The sequence below is a fragment of the Sminthopsis crassicaudata genome, chromosome 2 (genome assembly GCF_048593235.1).
Source record: "Sminthopsis crassicaudata isolate SCR6 chromosome 2, ASM4859323v1, whole genome shotgun sequence".
NCBI lineage: Eukaryota > Metazoa > Chordata > Mammalia > Dasyuromorphia > Dasyuridae > Sminthopsis > Sminthopsis crassicaudata.
Window position 1 is genome coordinate 33,600,353 of NC_133618.1, and position 20,694 is coordinate 33,621,046.

General features: G+C 45.7%; 1 protein-coding gene across 3 annotated transcripts in view; it reads right to left on the bottom strand.

Annotated features, from left to right (window-relative positions):
• Positions 1 to 4,200: 4,200 nt before the first annotated feature.
• Positions 4,201 to 20,694, bottom strand: part of IMMT (inner membrane mitochondrial protein) — a 38,769-nt gene continuing 22,275 nt past the window's right edge. For 2 of the 3 annotated variants that reach the window (XM_074285657.1, XM_074285658.1), the window contains exons 9-15: positions 13,061 to 13,199; positions 11,143 to 11,272; positions 7,960 to 7,974; positions 7,072 to 7,295; positions 6,459 to 6,590; positions 5,380 to 5,509; positions 4,201 to 5,146 (exon numbers count right to left, since the gene is read on the bottom strand). In XM_074285657.1, coding sequence (XP_074141758.1) covers positions 4,536 to 5,146; positions 5,380 to 5,509; positions 6,459 to 6,590; positions 7,072 to 7,295; positions 7,960 to 7,974; positions 11,143 to 11,272; positions 13,061 to 13,199 — 1,381 coding nt within the window. In that variant the 3' untranslated portion in view covers positions 4,201 to 4,535. Of the gene's footprint in view, positions 5,147 to 5,379; positions 5,510 to 6,458; positions 6,591 to 7,071; positions 7,296 to 7,959; positions 7,975 to 11,121; positions 11,273 to 13,060; positions 13,200 to 20,694 lie in introns of all 3 variants that reach the window. The other variant, XM_074285656.1, reaches the window with a different exon arrangement.

Consider the following 20,694-nt stretch of genomic DNA (forward strand, 5'->3'; position numbering starts at 1 on the left):
AGTGTGCCTCCCCCAGCCCCTTCTACTTCCAAGGAGAGCAGCAGCCCGCAAGGGGGGGCCCCCAGCCCACATCCTCCTTGGCTAATGGTCCCTGTGCCTCCTTGTCTTCATTTACTGTGCAGTTTGCTCTGAAACTAGAGGAAGGGGATGGGCAGTGAGGACTGGTGCAGACTGACCCGGCCCTCCTGGTCCTGCTCCACCCACACGTGACTCAGCCCGATTCCGGGAACCTCTCAGAGCCTCCTGATAGCCACAGACACTCGAGTTGAGTTTGGTGTAGACAAGGATGGGGAGCCCACAACGGCCAGCTAAGGAAAGGGATGATGGGACTAGTCAGCAAAAAATCAAAATGGGGGGGTCCACTGGGACATGGGGAGAGGGGCGAGCGGGCTACATTTTGCCTAACCTGGATGTTAAGGAAATTGTCAAAAGGAGTAGGAGAGAAGCAGGCCGAATGCCAGAAGGCACAGTGTGGGGAAGGGAGCAAGCATCAGGCCCCGATGTGCCTGGCACTGTGCTCAGCACCGGGATGGGCAGCGCGCGAGAATCTTAGGCCTCAGGTAAGAAGGGTAGCCACAGAAGTCCAAGGGAACCCCTGGGCCATAGCCATCACTAACACCTTCCATTTTTCTCTATAAAAGTGAGTGTTCTTGACCCACTCCCCCATAGGCAGGTCCAGGTCTGTGTACTATTCTTCCCCGCCATGTTAAACTGCCCGGGATGGCTGCCTCCTTTGGGCTTCTCCCATTTGTAGCTAAGATCTTATGAAAGTCACTTCTGGGCACCAGAGGCATTTTCTCTGCCCTGCTCCTGGGCGTTGGCAGTGTGGCCCCTGACCCCCCTGGGAGCCTCCTCCTCCCTTCACTCTCAGGGCGTCCAGTCTAACCCACTGGTATCCAAGATGATCTTTCAAAGGCTCGCATGCACTTTTTCATTGATGACTTCTAGGAGCCGCTTCAGACAAACCTCACTTGCTGGTTAGTGTTTTCGTATTTATCAACCAAAAAAAGTAACTTGTCACTGCTCCCACTTTGGCTCTCTCTGGAAGGAAGGAAAGTCAGGACTACTGTTTGAAGGGCGGGTCCGGTGCGCCCCATCATTACAGCAACACCCTCTATTTATATAGAGACCTGGGGGAAAATTGGATTTACCAGGACTACCCTGGGCTCCAAATCTGGCTTTCCCCCTTCTTCTGCCCAGTACTTTGGCTTCCAGTCCTCATCCACCAAACAGCTCTTGAGTGGCTATGGGTCTTCGAGGAGACTGCATCCCTCAGAGTCCTGAGCCTATTACCTCGTCTGAACAAATTGCAGGGTGGGGAGAGGGGGACGCAAGATGGCGTCCAGGCTCCCTTCCGTTTTTAAAGCTCTCATTTGAGGGTGTAAAACAAGCTTCCTCCCTAAGCATATTAAAACCAGGAGCCCTGGGAAGAGCTTTGGTCAGTCTGATGATCAGTATCATTCAGGATACAAAGAGAACAAATGTGTGCTCCCGTCTCGGGGGATTACTCAGCACAAAGTACAAGTTTCCTCTGGAAAGGGAGCTCCTCTGCATCCTCCCATTTTGCATCAGTTATAATAGTCTATGCCCTTGGTGCAAAAATGTCCATGTCGATGAGGTAGCAGATCCAGAGCAGCGGTCGCGTTACATTCAGGCCCGTTCTAGCCTGCTGCTCTCTGGTTCCTATTGGGAGTCCAAGTTGTGCAGTTTACAGAAAGTTTTAAAAAATTAAATTAGGGGGCAGGGAAGGAAGGGAGAATCTGGAACTCAAAAAGAATATGACAAAATCTTTTTTAAAAATAATTCCATTGGACCAAATCAGTCCAGCGAAAGAACTCTGGGAGATGACTGTGAACCACTACATAGAATTCCCAGTCCTTCTATTTTTGTCCGGCTGCATTCCTGATTTCCTTCACAGGCCAATTGTACACTATTTCTAAGTCCGAAAAAACAACTGTTTGGTCACGTATACATATATTGTATTTAACTTACACCTTAACATATTTAACATGTATTGATCAAACTGTCATCTTGGGGGGAGGGGAGGCAAAAAATTAGAACAAAAGGTTTGGCAATTGTCAATATTGTAAAACTACCTATGTATATATCTGGTAAATAAAAGGTATAATTAACTTTAAAAAATAATAATTCCATTGGGGCAGCCAGGTGGTACAGTGGGTACAGCACCAGTCCTGAAGTCAGGAGGACGCAAGTTCACATGTGACCTCGAGACATGTAACATTTCCTAGTTGTGTTATTTAACAAGCAAAAAAAAAAAAAATTTCCACCATGATACAACTTCCCAGTGATGTCCCTGCAAACATGGAGGCAGAAAAGAAAGAAGCCCCAACCACAAGCCTTCCACCTCTTGTGTTGGGGGAGAAGGGAGGTTGTAGGACACGGCTTGGGACTTAGGTCCAGGTCCTGCACGTGAGGCTTCTTGCCCCAGCTCACTGAGAACGCCAGAGATTTTGTGGGGGACGGTGGGAGGGAGGGAAGGCTTCCCTAAACCCTGTCCATTCTAGCCACTTTTCTCCGAAATAAAGGAGCATAGAGAGCTGAAATTGCCTGGAGGCTGTAGTGAGCTCTGTGCAGATTCAGGATTGCTCCTCACCCTGGAAGGGGGACCAAGGGGCAACAGGTGGCGATGAAGTGTCTGTATGGTTGGGAGACAATGACTGTCACCCTGGAATTTCCCAAAGAAAGAACAGTCAATCTTGGACTTAGAAAAACACCTCCAAAGGATACCCACCTGTACAAAATCGTTTGAAAAAAAAGCATTTTGTCCCCATTGATTGGGGAATGGCTGGGGTACGTGGGGGTAATGGGATGATGAAAATGTTGAACAAGCTGGTTTTAGACACAACCTGACTGAGCATAACAGGCAGAACCAGGAAAACAGTGTTCGCAGTAAGAGCCAGAAGGCCTGGTCCTCAGCAATCCCGTCTGCACCCAGGAAAGAACTAAGGAGCCGAATGCAAATCAACACACGCTGTGTTCACTTCTACTTTGGTTTTTTATCTTTTCCACAATGTTTCCCTTTGTCTGGTTTTCCTCTCCCCTTGATTCATGAAGCAATGCGTATTAAAAATCATTTTACTAGAAAAACAAAAGAAAAAAATTATCCTAAAATGTGGAGAAGGGCATGTCCTTGTGTGACATATCCCCTTCCCGTGTCCCCACAGTGGGACGACAAACAGGGACCTGGGGGCCTCGGTGCCAGGACCACTAAGGGGTACATTAACACAAGATCCAGGATGCTCAAGTGTAAAAGGCATGAATCTCGGGGGAGGTTCAACATTGAGGGCATGGATAGGAAAGGGGTGCAGGGGCCGAGGGCAAGATGGTCAGAGGAGCAGGGAGACCCACTGGAGTGGGCCAGCACGGAGGCAGTGCAGGAACAGACACCCAGCGGCCTGAACAGCTCCTGACGGGCTCCTGCCTGGGGGGAGATCGGTCCAGCCAAGCTTTGCCACCCACCCCACGCTGTCCCATCCTCCCCCCTGACTTCTGCAAGGACTTCTTTCAGCTAGAGCTTCTATGAATACCCAGCTCCTGCCACATGTCGACCCACTAAGAGGTGGGGGCCATGCTGCCAGGCTACTCTTGCCCATGCCATGCGGGCAGTGTTTGCCCTCAGCTGCAGGAGGCTGAGCCTGGTTTAAAAAGCTTCCAAAAGGCAACAGTGCCAGCCTCTGACCTCAGCCCAGAGGGGTGGCCAGGCACCCTCCCCCTACAGCAAACTTTCAAAGTGGGGTCATCGGTTCCAAGTGAAGCCCCCTTTCCACATATCATGTGGGCAAGACTTTTTAAAAGCTGTCATGCTCCGGTTCCTCATCTGGGAGACCAGATAGATGGCTGCAGTCGTGAGGGGATTTCTGAAAGGAGAACCCTTGGTGCGCTGGTGAGTGCTCGGGGGCTGAAGCACGCAGAGGCGCCAGGCTTTACACAAGCACAGCGTCTCCCGAGTCAAGAGTAAAGGCTCAGGAGCTCCTGGAGTCGTGGGCCTGGAGAACAAGGGTCCTATCCTGTCCCTAAGCCGTACTGCTGACCCGAGTTCTGGGGACACGCGCTGAGACACCCGAGAATGTGTGCATGGGCCGCGTCCTCCCAGCTCATCACGGCCCTCCCCCCACATCACCGCCCTCCTGTGGTCCTCGGCCCCGCCTCTCCACACACCAGAGGACACACACAAATCGGTAATTTTCACTATTTTATTCAGTTTGCTCCAAGTGGCCAAATCAATAGTGGTCGGGATCACAAACATTATCTTGATTGGATCGAAAGCCCCATCAGTAATACCCGAAAACGTCCAATGTTAGACAAAGTGTGAAGGAAAGTGCCTGGAGGTGGCTGACATGATAGTAATTGGAAACGGAGGCTGCAGCAGGCGGGGGTGACAGGGCAAAGATGGCCCCCAGCCCTGCCCCCGGGAGCCTTGCTGCACAGCCCTCCAAGACATCGTGCGGATCTCTCTAGACACAGGACAAGTGCGTACAGGAGAGCGCGATGGGCCGCGCTCAGGCCTGGCGCCCTCACTGCTGCACCTGGGTGGTCCCGAGGCCCACGGCGCTGGCGTACGCGGTCAAGATGTCCACGACCTGCTTGGTTTCCAGGGTCACACGAGCTTCGTTCAGCCAGTCCTGGGCCACCCGGCGCGACTCCCCTTTCAGCTGGTTGACGAACTTGGCGGCCAGCTCGAGGTCGCCGTGCTCGATGCTGTACGAGGCGTAGGACAGCAGCGTGAACGTGTTCAGGTCTTCGGGGACGAGCTTGGCCGGGGGCTTGATCTGCTGAGGCTGGAAAACAAGCAAGGACTGCAAGTAGGAGAGGAAGTACTGGTACAAGCTGTTGCGGGTCTCATCAATCATGGCCACCCTGCGCGCCAGCTTCTGGACGTGCTGGAAGCGCGCCCTCAGGGTGTCCTCGCTGTAGATGCCGCGGCTCAGGGACTCGGCCGGGATGGCCGCGGTCAGGGCCTGAGCAAACTCGTTGTCCGAGCAGTTAATACGGATGGCCTCCACTGCCGTGCCCAAGGGGATCGTGGGACCGTCGCCCGAGGCGGTCTTCAGGCTGTACTTTAAGGCCTCCACAGAAAGCCAAAGCTGGTGTGCCTTGCGGGCCTCCTCCTCGGCCACCACGTGACCTGTGGGGAGATGCTGTGTGGTCAGCAGGGGCAGGGGCCAGCCCCTCACCTCTACCACAAAGGGAAGAGGCGGTGTGAGGCAGGACCGCCCCCAAGACCTGAACCCAAAGCCAAAGCTCCCCCCTGGCCTCCCACCCACATGCCCCGTCCTCTCCCCGGCCCCTCTGCCCAGGATGCTGGCAGTAAGCCTCGAGCTCGAGCCAGGCCCATCGGGCACCGGTCACCCCGCTCACTCTGGACGGCCTGCTCAATCCCTCGGAGCCGGGCGTAAGCTGTGTTTATGTCCAGGGTGAAGTTGTCCACCTGCTCCTGACTGAGGCGCTTGAACTGCAGCTCCTGCTCGGCGAGTTTCTCAGACAAGCCCTAAAGAGACCACAGAAGGCCCAAGACACACCTGTCAGTGCGCATAGCCCCCCTTGCAAGGCGCTCTCAGCCCCCATCCCTCTCAAGGACCCGGCTTGTGGCAGCAATGCCAGGTCAGGGAAGGACAAACAAGGGGCCGTGCCCAGTGGCAGCTGTGAGTCAGAAAGGAAAAAGCTTAGAGTTGGTTTTGGGTGCGAATTCTACACAAGCTGAAGGCCGAGAGTCTCCCACCCTGAGCCACAGCTCGGCAAGAAAGCCAGGACAGCTGCTCGCCTGTCACTGCCTGGCCCGCGGCCACTGACCACACAGAAAACCAGCCCTGACTGGGAGTGCTGGCTTGCCCCCCACCCCCAAGGAAATAGACCCAGTCTTTGAAGTGACCCGGGAACACATAATAGCCACGGTCCTCAGAGACTGTACTGTTTGCATACTGAGAGCAGCCAGGGCCCAATTAGGGGGAGGCAAGACTGGAACTGGGGGCTTCTGCAGCCCCCTTCATCCACTAGGACTCACACCTCACTGTGCAGGAGAAGCTGCCCCAGCTCAAAAAGAAGAGTACTGAGGGGAGCCCCCGTGCCTGCCCAAGGCCCACCCAGGCCCGCCCACATGCGGAGACCAGGGTTCAAAGGGCCAGTGCAGCCAGGGGAGGGGAAGTGGGCAGGGGGAGAGGGAGGCTGCTCCACTAGCTTTGAACACATCTAGGGTCAGCCACTGGTGAGGAGTGCCCACGGGGGGAGGAGACTAGCTGAGGACAGGGAACCCCAAAAGGCACCTGCCAGCAGAGCCTTAAGGCTGGACTCCTCCTGGCCTCACATAACCAGAGGCCCCAGGCCCATCAGCCTGGCCTCGAGGCCCCACTGGAGGCTGAGGCTCTCCTTTCCCCATGGGGCAGCACCCCAAGTTCACTCGCACTGACCAAAGGCACTTCCAGGCCCCCCAGGTCCATCACCTGCTCATATTCATATTTGAGCTCTTGCTCCTGGATCCGGAGAACGTCCCTCAGGTGGTCAGTGTGGGCAGCGGCCTGGCGCCGGAGCTGAGTCCTCATTTCCGCTTCCATCAAATCTCGGACTTCCTCAACCTGTAAAGCCAATGCTGAGTGACCGTTCGTTCTGTTGCTCATACACAGCCTCAGGAGGTCGAAGTATAAACGGCACAAAGCCAGGGCCTCCTCTCCAAAGACAACAATCTGAACGCAAAGGCCCCCAGCCTCCTCAGGCTCGAGTCTATCTCCTGAGGCCAGTATATTATACTGTGCACAGACTCTCAATTCATGGATGAGCAAGGATATCAATTGTACTCACATGGGCCATCAATGGTATCATTTAATCCCCTAAGGCAAAGGGAGTGTGTCTTAGACCACACACCCAGGGTCTGAGGGGGTTTCCCTGGCCATCAATTTTAGCTCTTAACTGAGCGTGGTATTCCTGCTTCCAGAGAAAATGGCGATCCCAGAACCTTCTGGAGAAGGTCTGTGGGCATCTGCACCCACACCCATGCACAAACACATCAACAAGGAGGCCGGGCCCCGCTCCCTCACCCTTGGGACCCTGCTCCCTCACCCTTCGGTCCTGCTCCAGCTGTATCTCGCTCCGGTGGCGCTCGAGCGCTTTGGCCACGGCGGATTCAAAGGCCTTGTCGTCCTCCAGCTTCTGCTTCTGCAGCGCGCTGTCGATGTGCTGCTGCTCACGGACCTTCTGCTCGGCCAGCTCCCTGTTCAGCTGGTCAATGCGCCGATGGGCGTGCGCAATGAGGGCATTGAGATCATCAGTGGACAGCTGCCCGGCTAAACAAGGAAATTTTCAATGAGAGACGGCCAATAACCTTCACGACTAGCCGGGATGGGTTTAACAATCTAAGTTCTGACCATTGGCCCCTAAGCACTGGGCAGAAAAAGGGAGCCAGAGCATAGCAGCTGCTGCCCCCAAAGCAGGAGAGCCTTAGCTCCAGGTCAGGCTCCTCATAGGCACCATTGGAAGGGAGGGGGAGTCTAGGGCCCCTCTGTGGCCCATCCCAGCTCAGGGGCCCTAAGGCTATGGCGCCTTCCTGGACAGGAGGTTCCAGACCCCTCCGCCTCCTTGAGTCTTTCTGGCTCATTCTCCAGCCTTTCTTACCTAACAAGGTTTACAGAAGGCCTTCGTATTCTTTCATGAGCCCAAATCCAGGCAAAGGCCTACCCTCCCCCTCTTTACACTGCCCCGAAGAAAACTCCCTAGTACACATATCAGTGGACTCTGCTGTCACCCAGATGATTCTGGACATGTGAGGAGCAGCTTATCCTGTGGCCCTCATGAATTTCCAGAACATCCAAGTGAGACTTAGAATGAAGAATTTCAAGTTTGGCCTGAAGAACAAAGTGAGTATTTCTGAAGGTTCAAACTATCTCTGAAAAGGTAATTTAAGTCTTCAAACTCAAGTCTTTAAAGATCCTAAAATACTGAATTACTCACCTATATCTGAGATCTCTGCAAAAGAAAAGAAAAAGATTTGAAATATTAATATTCATTTGAAATATTACATGTTTATTTCAACATATTCACTAATAAATATATGTAAAGGGGAAAAATGCTACTAGTGGATTTTGCACATTCTAAACCAATTCAGAAACTGACCTTAAGGTCAGTTCCAAATACTGGGGCAATTACCTTTCTTAGAAGTTTACGTTGTGGACTGAATTATTTTATATTTGAAATAGAAAAACTACTTTGTTCAAAAGATGTTTAACTGCCTTATATCTGTTTAGGTTGGCTAAGATGACCGGAAAAGATAACAAATGATGGAGGGGATGCAGGAAAACTGGGACAAATATGCATACTTCCATCAAAGGGCTATCAAACTGTGCATACCCTTTGATCCAGTAATGTTTCTCCTGGGCTTATATCCCAAAGAGATCTTAAAGAAGGGAAAGGGACCCACATATGCCAAAATGTTTGTGGCAGCCCTTTTTGTAGTGGCCAGAAACTGGAAAATGAATGGATGCCCCATCAATTGGAGAATGGCTGAATAAAAGAAACAATCAGCAAGATGATTTCAAGAGAGGCCTGGAGATGGGCTGATGTTAAGTGAAATGAGTAGAATCAAAAGAACATGGTCCACAGGTACAGCAAGACTGTGTGATAATCAGTTGTGATGGACTTGGTTCTTCTCAGTAATTCAAAATAATTGCAATTGGCCTGGGATGAAAAATGTCATCCACATCCAGAGAAATAACTATGGAAGATGAGTGCAGATCAAAGTATACTATTTCCATCTGGTTTTTTGTGTGTTTTTTCCCTTATCTTTGGATTTTTCTTTTAAAACATGAATGATATGGTAATATGTTTATAAAATGATTCTACATGTATAACCTATATCAAATCGTTTGCTATCTTGGGAGAAAGATTTGGAACAAAAAAAATCTTACAAAAAGTGAATGTTGGAAATGTAATATTTTGGAAAGGCATTAATAAAACAAAAGAAAACAAAGTTATTTACCTCACAAAAAGGAAAAAACAAACAAAAAGATAATTAACTTCATAGGGAGGATGTGTCACCATAAAAATGGAGATCCTCAATCAACGTTCTCTAATTTTGATCCCTTATGCAAAAACATGGGATTTTTAGAAAACAAAGTAGTCCTCCCAAGCTTACCAAGAAGTTACTTTTACCATAATTATGGCTTCCTCACTCTCATTTTAAAATAGAAAATATACACAAAGACCAAACATACACGCAGTGCATGCCTCTGAGTACTGTTAATTATCAATATTAGCAGCTAGCAAGTGTGTTAGTGTTGTGAATTGTTTGCAAAGTGCCTTATAGTCATTTTTCAGTCATGTCTGACTCCTTGTGACCCCATTTGGGATTTTCTTGGCAGAGATATTGAAATAGCAATTTCCTTCTCCAACTCATTTTCCTAATGAGGAAATGGAGGCAAACAGGGTGAAGTGACTTGCCCTGGGTCACCCAGAAGAGTCTGGGGCCACATTGAGAATCCAGGAAGATGAGTCTCCCTGACACCAGGCTCCACGGCACCGCCTAGCTGCCCTAAAATATACTGTCTCATATAACAAGGGTAGTTGCTATTATAATCCTCATGTTTTTCCTTTTCCCCTCTACTTTTCTCTCTCTTCTCTCCTCTTTCTCTTTCTCCCTTCCTCTGGAACTTCTTACACATATCAGGATGCACTATACTACATTCATGAACCACAATTTGTTAAGTCATTCGCTAAATGGCAGGCACTGACTGTTTCTGGGTCTTTGCTATTACAAAATGGGCTGCTACAAGTATTTTGGCAGGAGTAGGGACATTTGTGAATGACCTTTCCTTGGAGTAAATACCTTCAAAATACCTGCAAGGCTCTATGTCAGCCAGTCATGAAATGCAACTGTCTCCAAAGAAGGAAAAAAGGCATGTTTAAGCATGAGTCTGAAGGACAGGTGTAAAAGAGATCCCCCCCGCGGCTGTCTGATAGGAAAAGCAGCAGACGTGCCCGTCGGAGCGTGTGGTGGGGCCTCCAGCCCCTGCCTAGACGAGTCCCCCCAGGCCGGAGCCTGCCCTCTGTGCCGTGGAGACGAGAGGTCCATCTAAGTATAACTAGGCAGAAGAGGAAATGCTCAAAGGTGTGAGCAGCGAATGCCTGACATCTGCACAAGAGACCCCTGGGCAAAGACATGAAGGCTGAATAAGACTTGAGTACGGACACGTGAGAAATGGTCACAAGGCTCTAACAAGGGCCCAAGTGAGGAGCCTGAGGTCTCATCTAGGGTGGGGGCAGCAGAAAAAGTGTAGAGGGGCAGAGGCGTGCCATGTCCTCAGGGCTTCCCGGCTCCTTCAGATGATGCAGACTTCTGGCCCTCCTCTTCTGCTGTGCCTGTCGCCAACTTCCACAAGAAAATCTCCTGTGGGGCTTAGGAGTGACCTCCTGGCTTCTGTCCCCCACCTCCCTCTTTAATCAATCCTGACACCTACCGGTCACAAGAACCTTCCTGCCCCTTCATGGAATGTCCCGGCCACCATGGACAATGCAAACCCCAACCCCAAACCACCCCCACCCCCAATCCCACAGGGTCTCCCTCAGTTCCTTCCTCGGCTCCCATCCCCTATTCCTACTCCCTTCTCTGCCTGGGATGGGGGGGGAGAGGGAGGGTCAGTGTGCCCTCCCTCATTGCTTAGCGTCCATTTACTTATCTGTGTACACGTTAAGACAGTTAAATGTCACCTGCGACCAAAACTCTCAGAGGGCAGGGGACTTCATTTTGGTCTCTGCAGACCTCAGGGCCTTACATACAGAAGGTGCCTAAAAATGCTCACTGAAATGGACTAGGAAGCCTGTGGCACGAGCTTCGTCCTTGCATCCTACTCCAGTCCAAGGTCTCTTCACTTTGACCCCACGGACATGCTCCACAACTCCCATCTGGACCTTCCCCAAGAGAAGCTCCAAACCCAACCCATCTGGCTGCCTTGCAGCCAAATCCCACGACCCCCGAGTTTCCCCAATACTTCCTCTGCCCAGGGGGTCCTGACTGCTGGAAGCACTGGGGCCACGTCTGGTGTTTAAGCAATGGGGATGATGCCTGAACGGAATGGGACACGGCTTTCCTGTTATTACTGAGCACTCCGAGAACATCGCCCATCTGCTGGTCATACTTACTGAGCCCGCTCCAACCAGGAAGTAAATCTGGGGTGATGCTATTCAATTCCCTTTGGAACTCATCCCGGGCCTGGGTCACCAGCTCATGGTACTGTGTGACGACTTTGGCTTCAGACTGAGCTGCCTGGACCTAAACAAACGCAAAGGTCTCAGGTTTGAAAAGGGCCTCAACATCAAACACGGAGTCATCCCAAGCTGAGAGGTCAATTAAGCGCTTACGAGGCACGCCCTGCACCACAGCCCGCAGATCCACAAGACATCCCTGCTCTGAGGGGCTTTTGCACCACACAGGGGAGAGAAAGGAAAAGGAAGGGCGTCCACGGGGATGGGGCAGAGGAAGGAAGAGGGAATCTAGGAGTCAGGCTGCTTCTGGCACAAGGATTAAAGGATGGAGAACAGAGCCATAAGCACTTATTAGATGCTTACTGTGTACCCACTACACAGGTTGCAAAATGCTGGCAGCACAAGAAAAGGGAATAGAGGTCTGGGAGGATCCCAGAGAATAAGAAGAGGCAGACGGGGTGGGTGTGGGGGAACTGGGTATGAAGGGCTTTAAGAGCTAATGAGAGTTTACATTTAATCTGTTAAAATTATATAATAAACATACAAAGGGAAGAACTTCCGAGGGAAAAAAGTTTATATTTCATTCTAGAGCCCCTCGCATTTACTGTGCAGTGCTCCAACATAAATGTAAAGAAAATGGCCACAGTGTGGAGGGCAGACTGAAGGGAGGAGAAACTGGAGGCAGGAAAGAATCAAGTGAGAGGAGCTGTGGGGGGCAGATAAGGTGCTGGGGTGACACATGGGCTAAAGGGAAGAGACCCAAGGGATCCCCCCGGTGACCAGGGTCAGGAGAAGAGGCTCACTCTCAAATGGCCTCGGATAAGGGGATGGGGGAGGCAAGAAGATGTATGGAAAACTTGAAGAGAGAAGAAAAGTACAGACAAGCTTTTGTGGGGGCTACAGCAGAGAATCCAAGGATTACTTCGGATCGCCCGGTACTGGTGAGGGCCCAGTTAGCAACACTGTGTGGCTCCCATACCTCCATTCATCATTAGGTGAGTAGAAATGAAAGAGGAAGAAGTAACAACACATGGGGGCAAAAGTTTCTACAGGAGAAGACTTGCAGCAATACTATGGCTAACTACAGAGTCAGGACTGGAAGCAGTCAGTGCAGGTGTGATGTTCAGCGAGAGTGCAGAGGTAGAGGGATGGTCTGATTGGAGGCAAAGAAATCAACCAAACAGAGAGGAGATTAATCCATCAACAAACATTTATTAAGTTCATCCTGTGTGCCGGGATGTCCCAACCTGGGCCCTTGTGATTCAAACACAATGACTGACATTTAAGCTCTGTTCTTTCTCTTTGTCAGGTCTCTTTTCTTCCACAGCACTAAAAGGGTTGTTTCAACTAAATTCTACCCACTTCCACATTTTCCAAACCAAAAGGAATCACTCATGTGAAAAATGGGAATGGAGGGAAATGAACTAGAGATCTCTGCAGAATCTATTAAAAACAGAAGGCATCCCTTTATTTCGTGTAATTTAAATTTCATTATAGTTAAATGACATTCTAACCTGCATATTGAATTGCTCATTATTTAAAGCTATTCAGTAAACCTAGAATATAATTCCAGACACAGAACGTGCAACTTTTCCTGGCTAATAGTAATTTTTCACTCACATAATTCGAGATCAGATAAACTCTAATACGGGAGGTCACTTAAATAGAATAAATCTATATGCATCTAAAGGTCTTTTTTTTTTTTTTTTAATCAACAGCTTCAGCTTGGCTAGTTATTTTGGCACAAAAGTCTAGGTGAGTAAAGGAAGTTGGTCAGTCCTACTTCCTTCTTCTGAAGTTATCAAACGGATGCTCAAGCCCAGTCAAATGAGTAAGGTGAACAGTGGAAACTGACCTTTTTGACCACATTATCCAGATCAACGATCATGTTCTGAAGATTCTCTTCTGCAGCAGATATGTGAGTCTGGGTCCCTGTGAGCTCACTTCTTTTCTTGGACTTCTCAATGACACCCTTCGTTTTCTCTAACTCTTCTCTGAAGACATGAAAAAAAAAAAAAGCATTTGTATTGTGGTACAACACAGCATTGTACAACAGAATTTGACATAAGGTATAACAGATGATTTCGATGAGTCACTTGTCCTCACCCTATTAAGGTACAAGTAATTTTGGTCATCTATGGTCAGCTGAAAGAAACCTCACCAGCTATATGTGTTGGGAGTCTGCTGCAAAGGCAGTTCAAAACAAGCTTTTTAAAAAATAACAAAATTTACTTTATACCCCCCTTTATATCCCATATTCCCTCAATCCATGAGAGAATGAAATAGAATTGATAGCTTCTTCTACAAAATACCTTCACATAGTAAGAATGCCTTTAAGAGTGAAGCCAAAATTCACTCAGTTTGGGCATAATACTGATTGAAATAGGAAAAAAAAAGTCAACACAAAAGACAAGAAAAGAACTCCTAAAAAAAACCCCAGAATAAGCCAAAAACAAAAATCCACTAAAGAGAAGAATGACTTAAAAAGCAAAACTACCAAAATGTACAAAGATGTACAAAAATTCTGAAAAATAGAACTCCTTAAAAAGTGAAAACTCCTTAAAAGGCAAAATTGGCCATATAAGAGGAGGTACAAAAGTTCAAAGAAGAAACTTGCTTAATGATTAGAATCGGGCAAGTGGAAACTAATGATCCTATGAGGCATATAAAGAAACAATGCATAAGAAAACATAAATAAGAAACAATAAAACAGGAGCAGTGGATAGAGCACCAGCCCTAAAGTCAGGAGGACATGAGTTTAATTCTGACCTCAGACACTTAACACCTTCTAGCTGTGTGACCCGGGGCAAGTCGCTTAACCCCAACTGCCTCAGAAGAAAAGAAAAGAAAAGAAAAGAAAAGAAGAGAAGAGAAGAGAAGAGAAGAGAAGAGAAGAGAAGAGAAGAGAAGAGAAGAGAAGAGAAGAGAAGAGAAGAGAAGAGAAGAGAAGAGAAGAGAAGAGAAGAGAAGAGAAGAGAAGAAAAGAAAGGAAGGAATTAAGAGAGAGAGAAAGAAAGAAAGAATAAAACAAAATCAAAAGATTGAAAAATATGGAAGTATTACATTGGAAAAAAGTTAATTGACTTGGAAAACAGTCTGAGAAGTTAAGAAGAAAAAGGAAGGAAGAAAGAGAGAGAGAAAGAAAGAAAGAATAAAACAAAATCAAAAGATTGAAAAATATGGAAGTATTACATTGGAAAAAAGTTAATTGACTTGGAAAACAGTCTGAGAAGTTAAGAATTACTGGACTACCAGAAAGCTGCAATAATAAAAGAACCTAAACATCATCTTTCAAGAAATTATCTAAGAAAATTATTCTGATCTCCTAGGAGAAGAGGTTAAAACATTAATAGAATCTACCAATCCCTTCCTGAGATCCTAAAATGAAAACTACCAAGAAGTCAAATTTCAGTGTGTTCAGGTCAAGGAGAAAAATTATAAACAGCCAGGAAAAACAAAACAATTCAAATATTGTGGAGACACAATTAAAAACACAAGATTTACGAGCTTCTACATTAAAGGATAAGAGGGCTTGGGATATGATATTCAAAAAGGCAAAGGAGGCAAGGATTACCTACCCAGGAAAAGACAGTATTATTCACTGGAGGAAAAAGTTATTTAATGAAGTAAAATTAAGGTGTGAGAAAAGAAGGATCCAATGAGAGAAAGGAGGATGGGAGAAACAGAATAGGGTAAATTATCTCACATAAAAGAAGTGGAGAAAAAGCTTTTACAAATGCAGGAAAAGACAGAAGGGCAAAGGGGGAGCTTGATTGGCTCAAATTGTGAATAACACATTCAGTTGAGTATGGAAATCTATTTTACCCCATAGGAGAAGGGGCTGATAAAAGGGAGGGTATATTGGGGGAAGGAGGTATATTGGTCTGAAGCAAAACACTTTTAAGTAGGGACAGAATGAAAGAAGACAAAGAAATCTAGATAACCTGAGGGAAAGAGAAGGGGAGGAGAGACAAGATGGAGGGAAATACACAGTACTTCTAACAATGGAAAAGTTTTTGTAATATGTTTCTCAGATAAAAATTTCATTTCTCAAAAATATAGAAGTTCATAAGAATATAAGTCATTCCAAAAACTGATGAATGGTCAAATATAATAAGTTTTCACATAAAGAAATCAAAGCTATCTTTATTCCTATGAAAAAAAAACTCTAAAATCACTCTGATTAGAGAAATTAAACAATGCCATACCTACAAGACTGGCTAATACAGACAGAAAAGGAAAATGACAAATGTTGGAGGAGATATGGGAAAATTGGGACACTAATGCACTGTGGGTGGAGCTGTATATATATATTGATTCGACCATTTCTGAGAACAATGTAGAACTATGTCCAATGGGCTGTAAAACCATTATATACCCTTACTCCAAAACAATACTACCACTAGATTTGTATATCAAAGAGACTAAAAAAGGAAAAGGCAAAAGGACTTAAATGGCTTAAGTTGTGAATTAGGATTATGATGGATTATTGTGCTATAAGAAATGAACAACAAAATAAATAGAACCAAATATAGTGACATTGTACAACAATCAGCTATGAAAGACTTAGATCAGGGTTTCTCAAACTACGGCATGCGGGCCAGATTTTTTGGGGGGAGGGGTAATGCTGAGGACGTTTATGCGGCCTGCCAGGTTATGGCAAATGGGCTGAGGGGCGGAGACAGCGTGAGCTTTTGTTTTTACTATAGTCTGGCCCTCCCACAGTCTGAGGGACAGTGAACTGGCCCCTATTTAAAAGTTTGAGGACCACTGACTTAGATACTTGTGATCAAGATAATGATCCAAAACAATTCCAAAGAACTTAGAATGAAAATTACTTTCAAACTCCAGAGAAAGAAATGATGGAATGTAAATGCAGATCAAAACACACTCTTTTTCTTTATTTTTCTTGGGTTTGGGGGTTTTTTTTGGTTCTGTTTTCTTTCACAACATAACTAATACGGAAGTAGGTTTTACATGATTGTACAAGTATAACCTATATCAAATTATCTGTTTTCTCAATGGGGAGGAGGGAGGGAATAAGGGAGGGAAAGAATTTGACATAACTTTTTAAAAAAATGAATGTTAAATGTAAGGTTTTATATATAATATATAATCTGGGAAAAATAAAATACTTTTTTTTAAAAAGAAAAAGGATGAATGAGTAAAAAGAACAATCTATAGCACTAAATTAAAACCTCAAAGTATTCAAAGAAAAATGTTTACAAATAAAGTAATTTCTAATCGCATATGAAGTAGTATAGTTGATTTTTGAAACATCCAAATGACTGAAAAAATATTCTGAGGAACAATGTTTCAAGAGAGGTTTCTACAAAGAAAATAGACTTTTTGTGAAGTGAATGATGATAAAATTCGAGACCTTATGCCTCATCCTAAAATGAGGCAAATTGTGCCTCTCAGGAAAGCAGGCAGGAGGAAATTCAATCTTTAAGTACTAAGCTACTGTCAGCAAATTCTGAGAGACGATGGAAGAATACTACCCAAAGAAAGGGGTGAAGGACAAATGTCCTGATTTTCAAAGAAAGGGAGGGGAATGAAGGCTGCAAAGTAGCCCAGTGAGTTTGTTCCAATTCCTTCTTCTTCTTCTAGAACATATTATTAAAGGAATGGTTAAGGAAAATCTATCAAAGAAGCAGTGTTCATAAAGAGGTAGTTCCACAGACTAGTGAAGCAGGGGACCAGTAAAACTAAGCACCTGCATTGAGTTCAATCACACAGCAGAGTGTAAACAAGATGGCAAGATTCGAGTTGGTCAATGGTAAGAGCGTGAGGTCTTTAGAATAGACTGAATGAATGGAGATTCTCTCCTTCCAACCCCAAGTCATTAATATTTCAGTGGACTAAATTTAGTCTCTAGGGATTCATGTTTGCTATTGGGACGGCTTGATGCAATTCAAAAAAAAAAAAAAAATTAAAAAATGAATGTTAAATGTAAGTTTTTTATATGTCATTGGGGAAAAAAATAAAATAATTTTTTTTTTAAAAGAAAAAGGATGACTTTTTACTAATGACAAAATAAAAGCTAGAACAGCATGCTTAACAAATCTGCAGATGAATTACAATTGGGTTAAAGTATACCTATAAAGTATAAACACAGAGTGGGGGTAGACAACAGAATTGAGAGTGGGAGGACTGGTGGAGGATTGCTTCCATGAGTCCATGGTACACTGGGAAAGGCAAAGATTTCATTCAAGTTCAGGCTGCATAAAGGGAAACAGAACATACAGGCCAAGGAGATGAACTGAGCCACGCTCTTCTCTAATCAGATGTGACCTTGTGAATTACCATGAGTTCTGGATCCTCCGTGTGGGACAGGGTATGGATAAGCTGGGGGGAAAAGGCATCAGGTTATGCCACAAGGTTCTACTTTAGAGAATGGGCCATTTAACTTAAAAAAGACACATAGAGAGAACAGGAGAGCTGTCTCCAAGCATGGAAAGTGGGCACATGGACAAGGCTGACAGTTGTTCAGCCCGATCTGAGAGGGCAAAACTAGGAGTTGTGTAAGTTATAGGGAGAAAGATTTCAGCTGTATTTAAAGATTCCTAACCAGTAGAGGTATCCAAGAGTGGAAAAGTTGCTTGGAGAGAATGGAGTCCTCATCAGGAGAGATCGTCAAACATCAGTTAGATGACTACTTATCAGCTAGACTGCAGTGAGTATTTAATTGGCTTCTGGGTTTGCCCTAGTACATTTTTCAGTCTCTGACACTCTAAAACTATAATTCTTAATCCCAGAATGGCAGCAGCACAACTCCATACAATTCCCAAAGTGCTATGACATAGTCAAGATACTTCCTCAGGCAGGAGTGACTAATGTCATGCCTGATAAACAGTTCACTGTGCCCAAGATTTTGCAGTGTTTTTAAGGAGCCTAAGTGGAGTACTGATGCAAAAACTTAAGGCCACTATTCTCCCAATAATACTATTTGGCCAAACATCCAATACAATATAAGAACCACCAAAATTAAAAGCCAAAGGGCAAAGCAAAGATGCCCAGCAGGTGTACTCAGCCTTATCATACTACCTCACACAACTTGCACATCGGCCATAGCCTAAAAGACAATTATGAGGATGATGGACCAGTCATCCCCCCTCCCCAATGCATCTCTTTAGATCATCCTATCCAACAGAAGAACAGAGATATGCCTCACAGAGGTTGGCTCAGTGAAGAGCACTCAGTGACAAAATCACAGATCAAGCAAAGGTGGGGGTGGCCCAGGAGCCAGAGAGCCTAGGATTCAAGCTTTGCTGCAGACATGTACTAGCTGTGAGAGCCTGGGCTCCATCACTTATAAACTAGGCATCACCAGAGCTCCCATGGCCCATGGTTGTGACCGGACGAGGATAGCCCCAAAGCATCTCCTGCTCTGACGACTCAATGTTGTTCTCATCTCAATGCTCACTTTCTAAAGGTTATCACCACGCCACATGGCTACAATCAGGCCTTGTGACATACACAGAGCTAATGCTAAGGGGCCTGCAGAGGAACCCGGACCAGAAGTGGGCTCCGGGCTGTCAGCCATGAAGGCCTGGGAGCGTCTCCCCGTGTCTTGTGTGGCAACCACAAGAAGACATACAGAGATGGCTGTGGAGGTTTTGCAGTCTGTCATTTTGCAGCAGAGCATGAGCAGCGAGGGGGCCATGGGGCACAGAACACCTGCCTGAGTGCCCATCTTAGCCTCAGACCCTACGTGCTGTGTGACCCTGAGCAAGTCACTTATCCCTGCTTGTCTCAGCTTCCTCATATGAAAAATGAGCTGGAGAAAGCAAAAGCAAACCACTGCACTATCTCTACTAAGAAAACCTCAAATGGGGGTCACAGAGATATCAGACACAAGTATAAATCAACAGAGGCAACAAAAAATTGGGGACAGATTTTGATTCTTCACTGATGATGAGAACGTGAGACCATTTTGTAGAAGAGTTTCACTGGTAGACAAATTTTCTTCAGGTATATCATCAGGCCAGAGATAAATAGTCCCATTCATGATATAGATATATAGATATTCCCAAACCACAAATCTGGGAGAGACCTAAGAGATCTAGTTTATCCTCTCAACCACAGCCAGAATCCACTTCACAATATCCCTGGCAAGGAGGGTCAAGCATATCAGAAACATTTCTATCTAAGTATCTTAGGACAAGAAGTTAGCAGATTCTGTTTCGCAGCAAATAAACACCCATTTCTAGGACCCTGATGAAATCTTCAATAAAGTTCACAGAAAACATATCAAAGAAAAATAAATCTTATTCAGTAATATAGCTCAAAATGTTCCCACGCTTGCCTATATTGATCACAAAATATAGTAAATCTTAACTTTACAATATAATCAAGAAGCTGTCCTAGGAAAATCTTAATTCTTCCCTCATTTAAAATCCTCCATTAGGAGTTTCTGGCTGATTTCTTACTTAGACAAATTTTCTTCAAAAAGAATGATTAATTCAAGTCATTTTCCAATTGATAAATGGTCAAAGGATATGAACAGACAATTTTCAGATGATGAAATTGAAACTATTTCCACTCATATGAAAGAGTGTTCCAAATCACTATTGATCAGAGAAATGCAAATTAAGACAACTCTGAGATACCACTACACACCTGTCAGATTGGCTAAGATGACAGTAAAAGATAATGACAAATACTGGAGGGGATGTGGGAAAACTGGGACACTGATGCATTGTTGGTGGAATTGTGAATACATCCAGCCATTCTGGAGAGCAATCTGGAATTATGCTCAAAAAGTTATCAAACTGTGCATACCCTTTGACCCAGCAGTGTTTCTACTGGGCTTATATCCCAAAGAGATCTTAAAGAAGGGAAAGGGACCCACATGTGCCAAAATGTTTGTGGCAGCCCTTTTCATAGTGGCTAGAAACTGGAAACTGAGTGGATGCCCATCAATTGGAGAATGGTTGGGTAAATTGTGGTATATGAATGTTATGGAATATTATTGTTTTCTAAGAAATGACCAGCAGGATGAATACAGAGAGGCTTGGAAAGATTTACATGAACTGATGCTGAGTGAAATGAGCAGAACTAGGAGATCATTATACACTTCAACAACAATATTGTATGAAGATGTATTCTGGTGGAAGTGGATATCTTCAACATAAAGAAGATCTAACTCAGATCCAAATGATCAATGATGGACAGAAACAGCTACACCCAAAGAAGGAATACTGGGAAATGTTTGCACTTTTGTTTTTCTTTCCAGGTTATTTTTACCTTCTGAATCCAATTTTTCTTGTGCAACAAGAGAACTGTATGGATCTGCACACATATATTGTATCTAGGATATACTTTAACATGTATAAGACTGTCTGTCATCTAGGGGAAGGGGTGGAGGGAGGGAAGGAAAAAATTGGAACAGAAGTGAGTGCAAGGGATAATGTTGTAAAAATTACCCATGCATATGTTCTGTCAATAAAAAGCTATAATTAAAAAAAAAAAAAAAAAGAAAGAAAA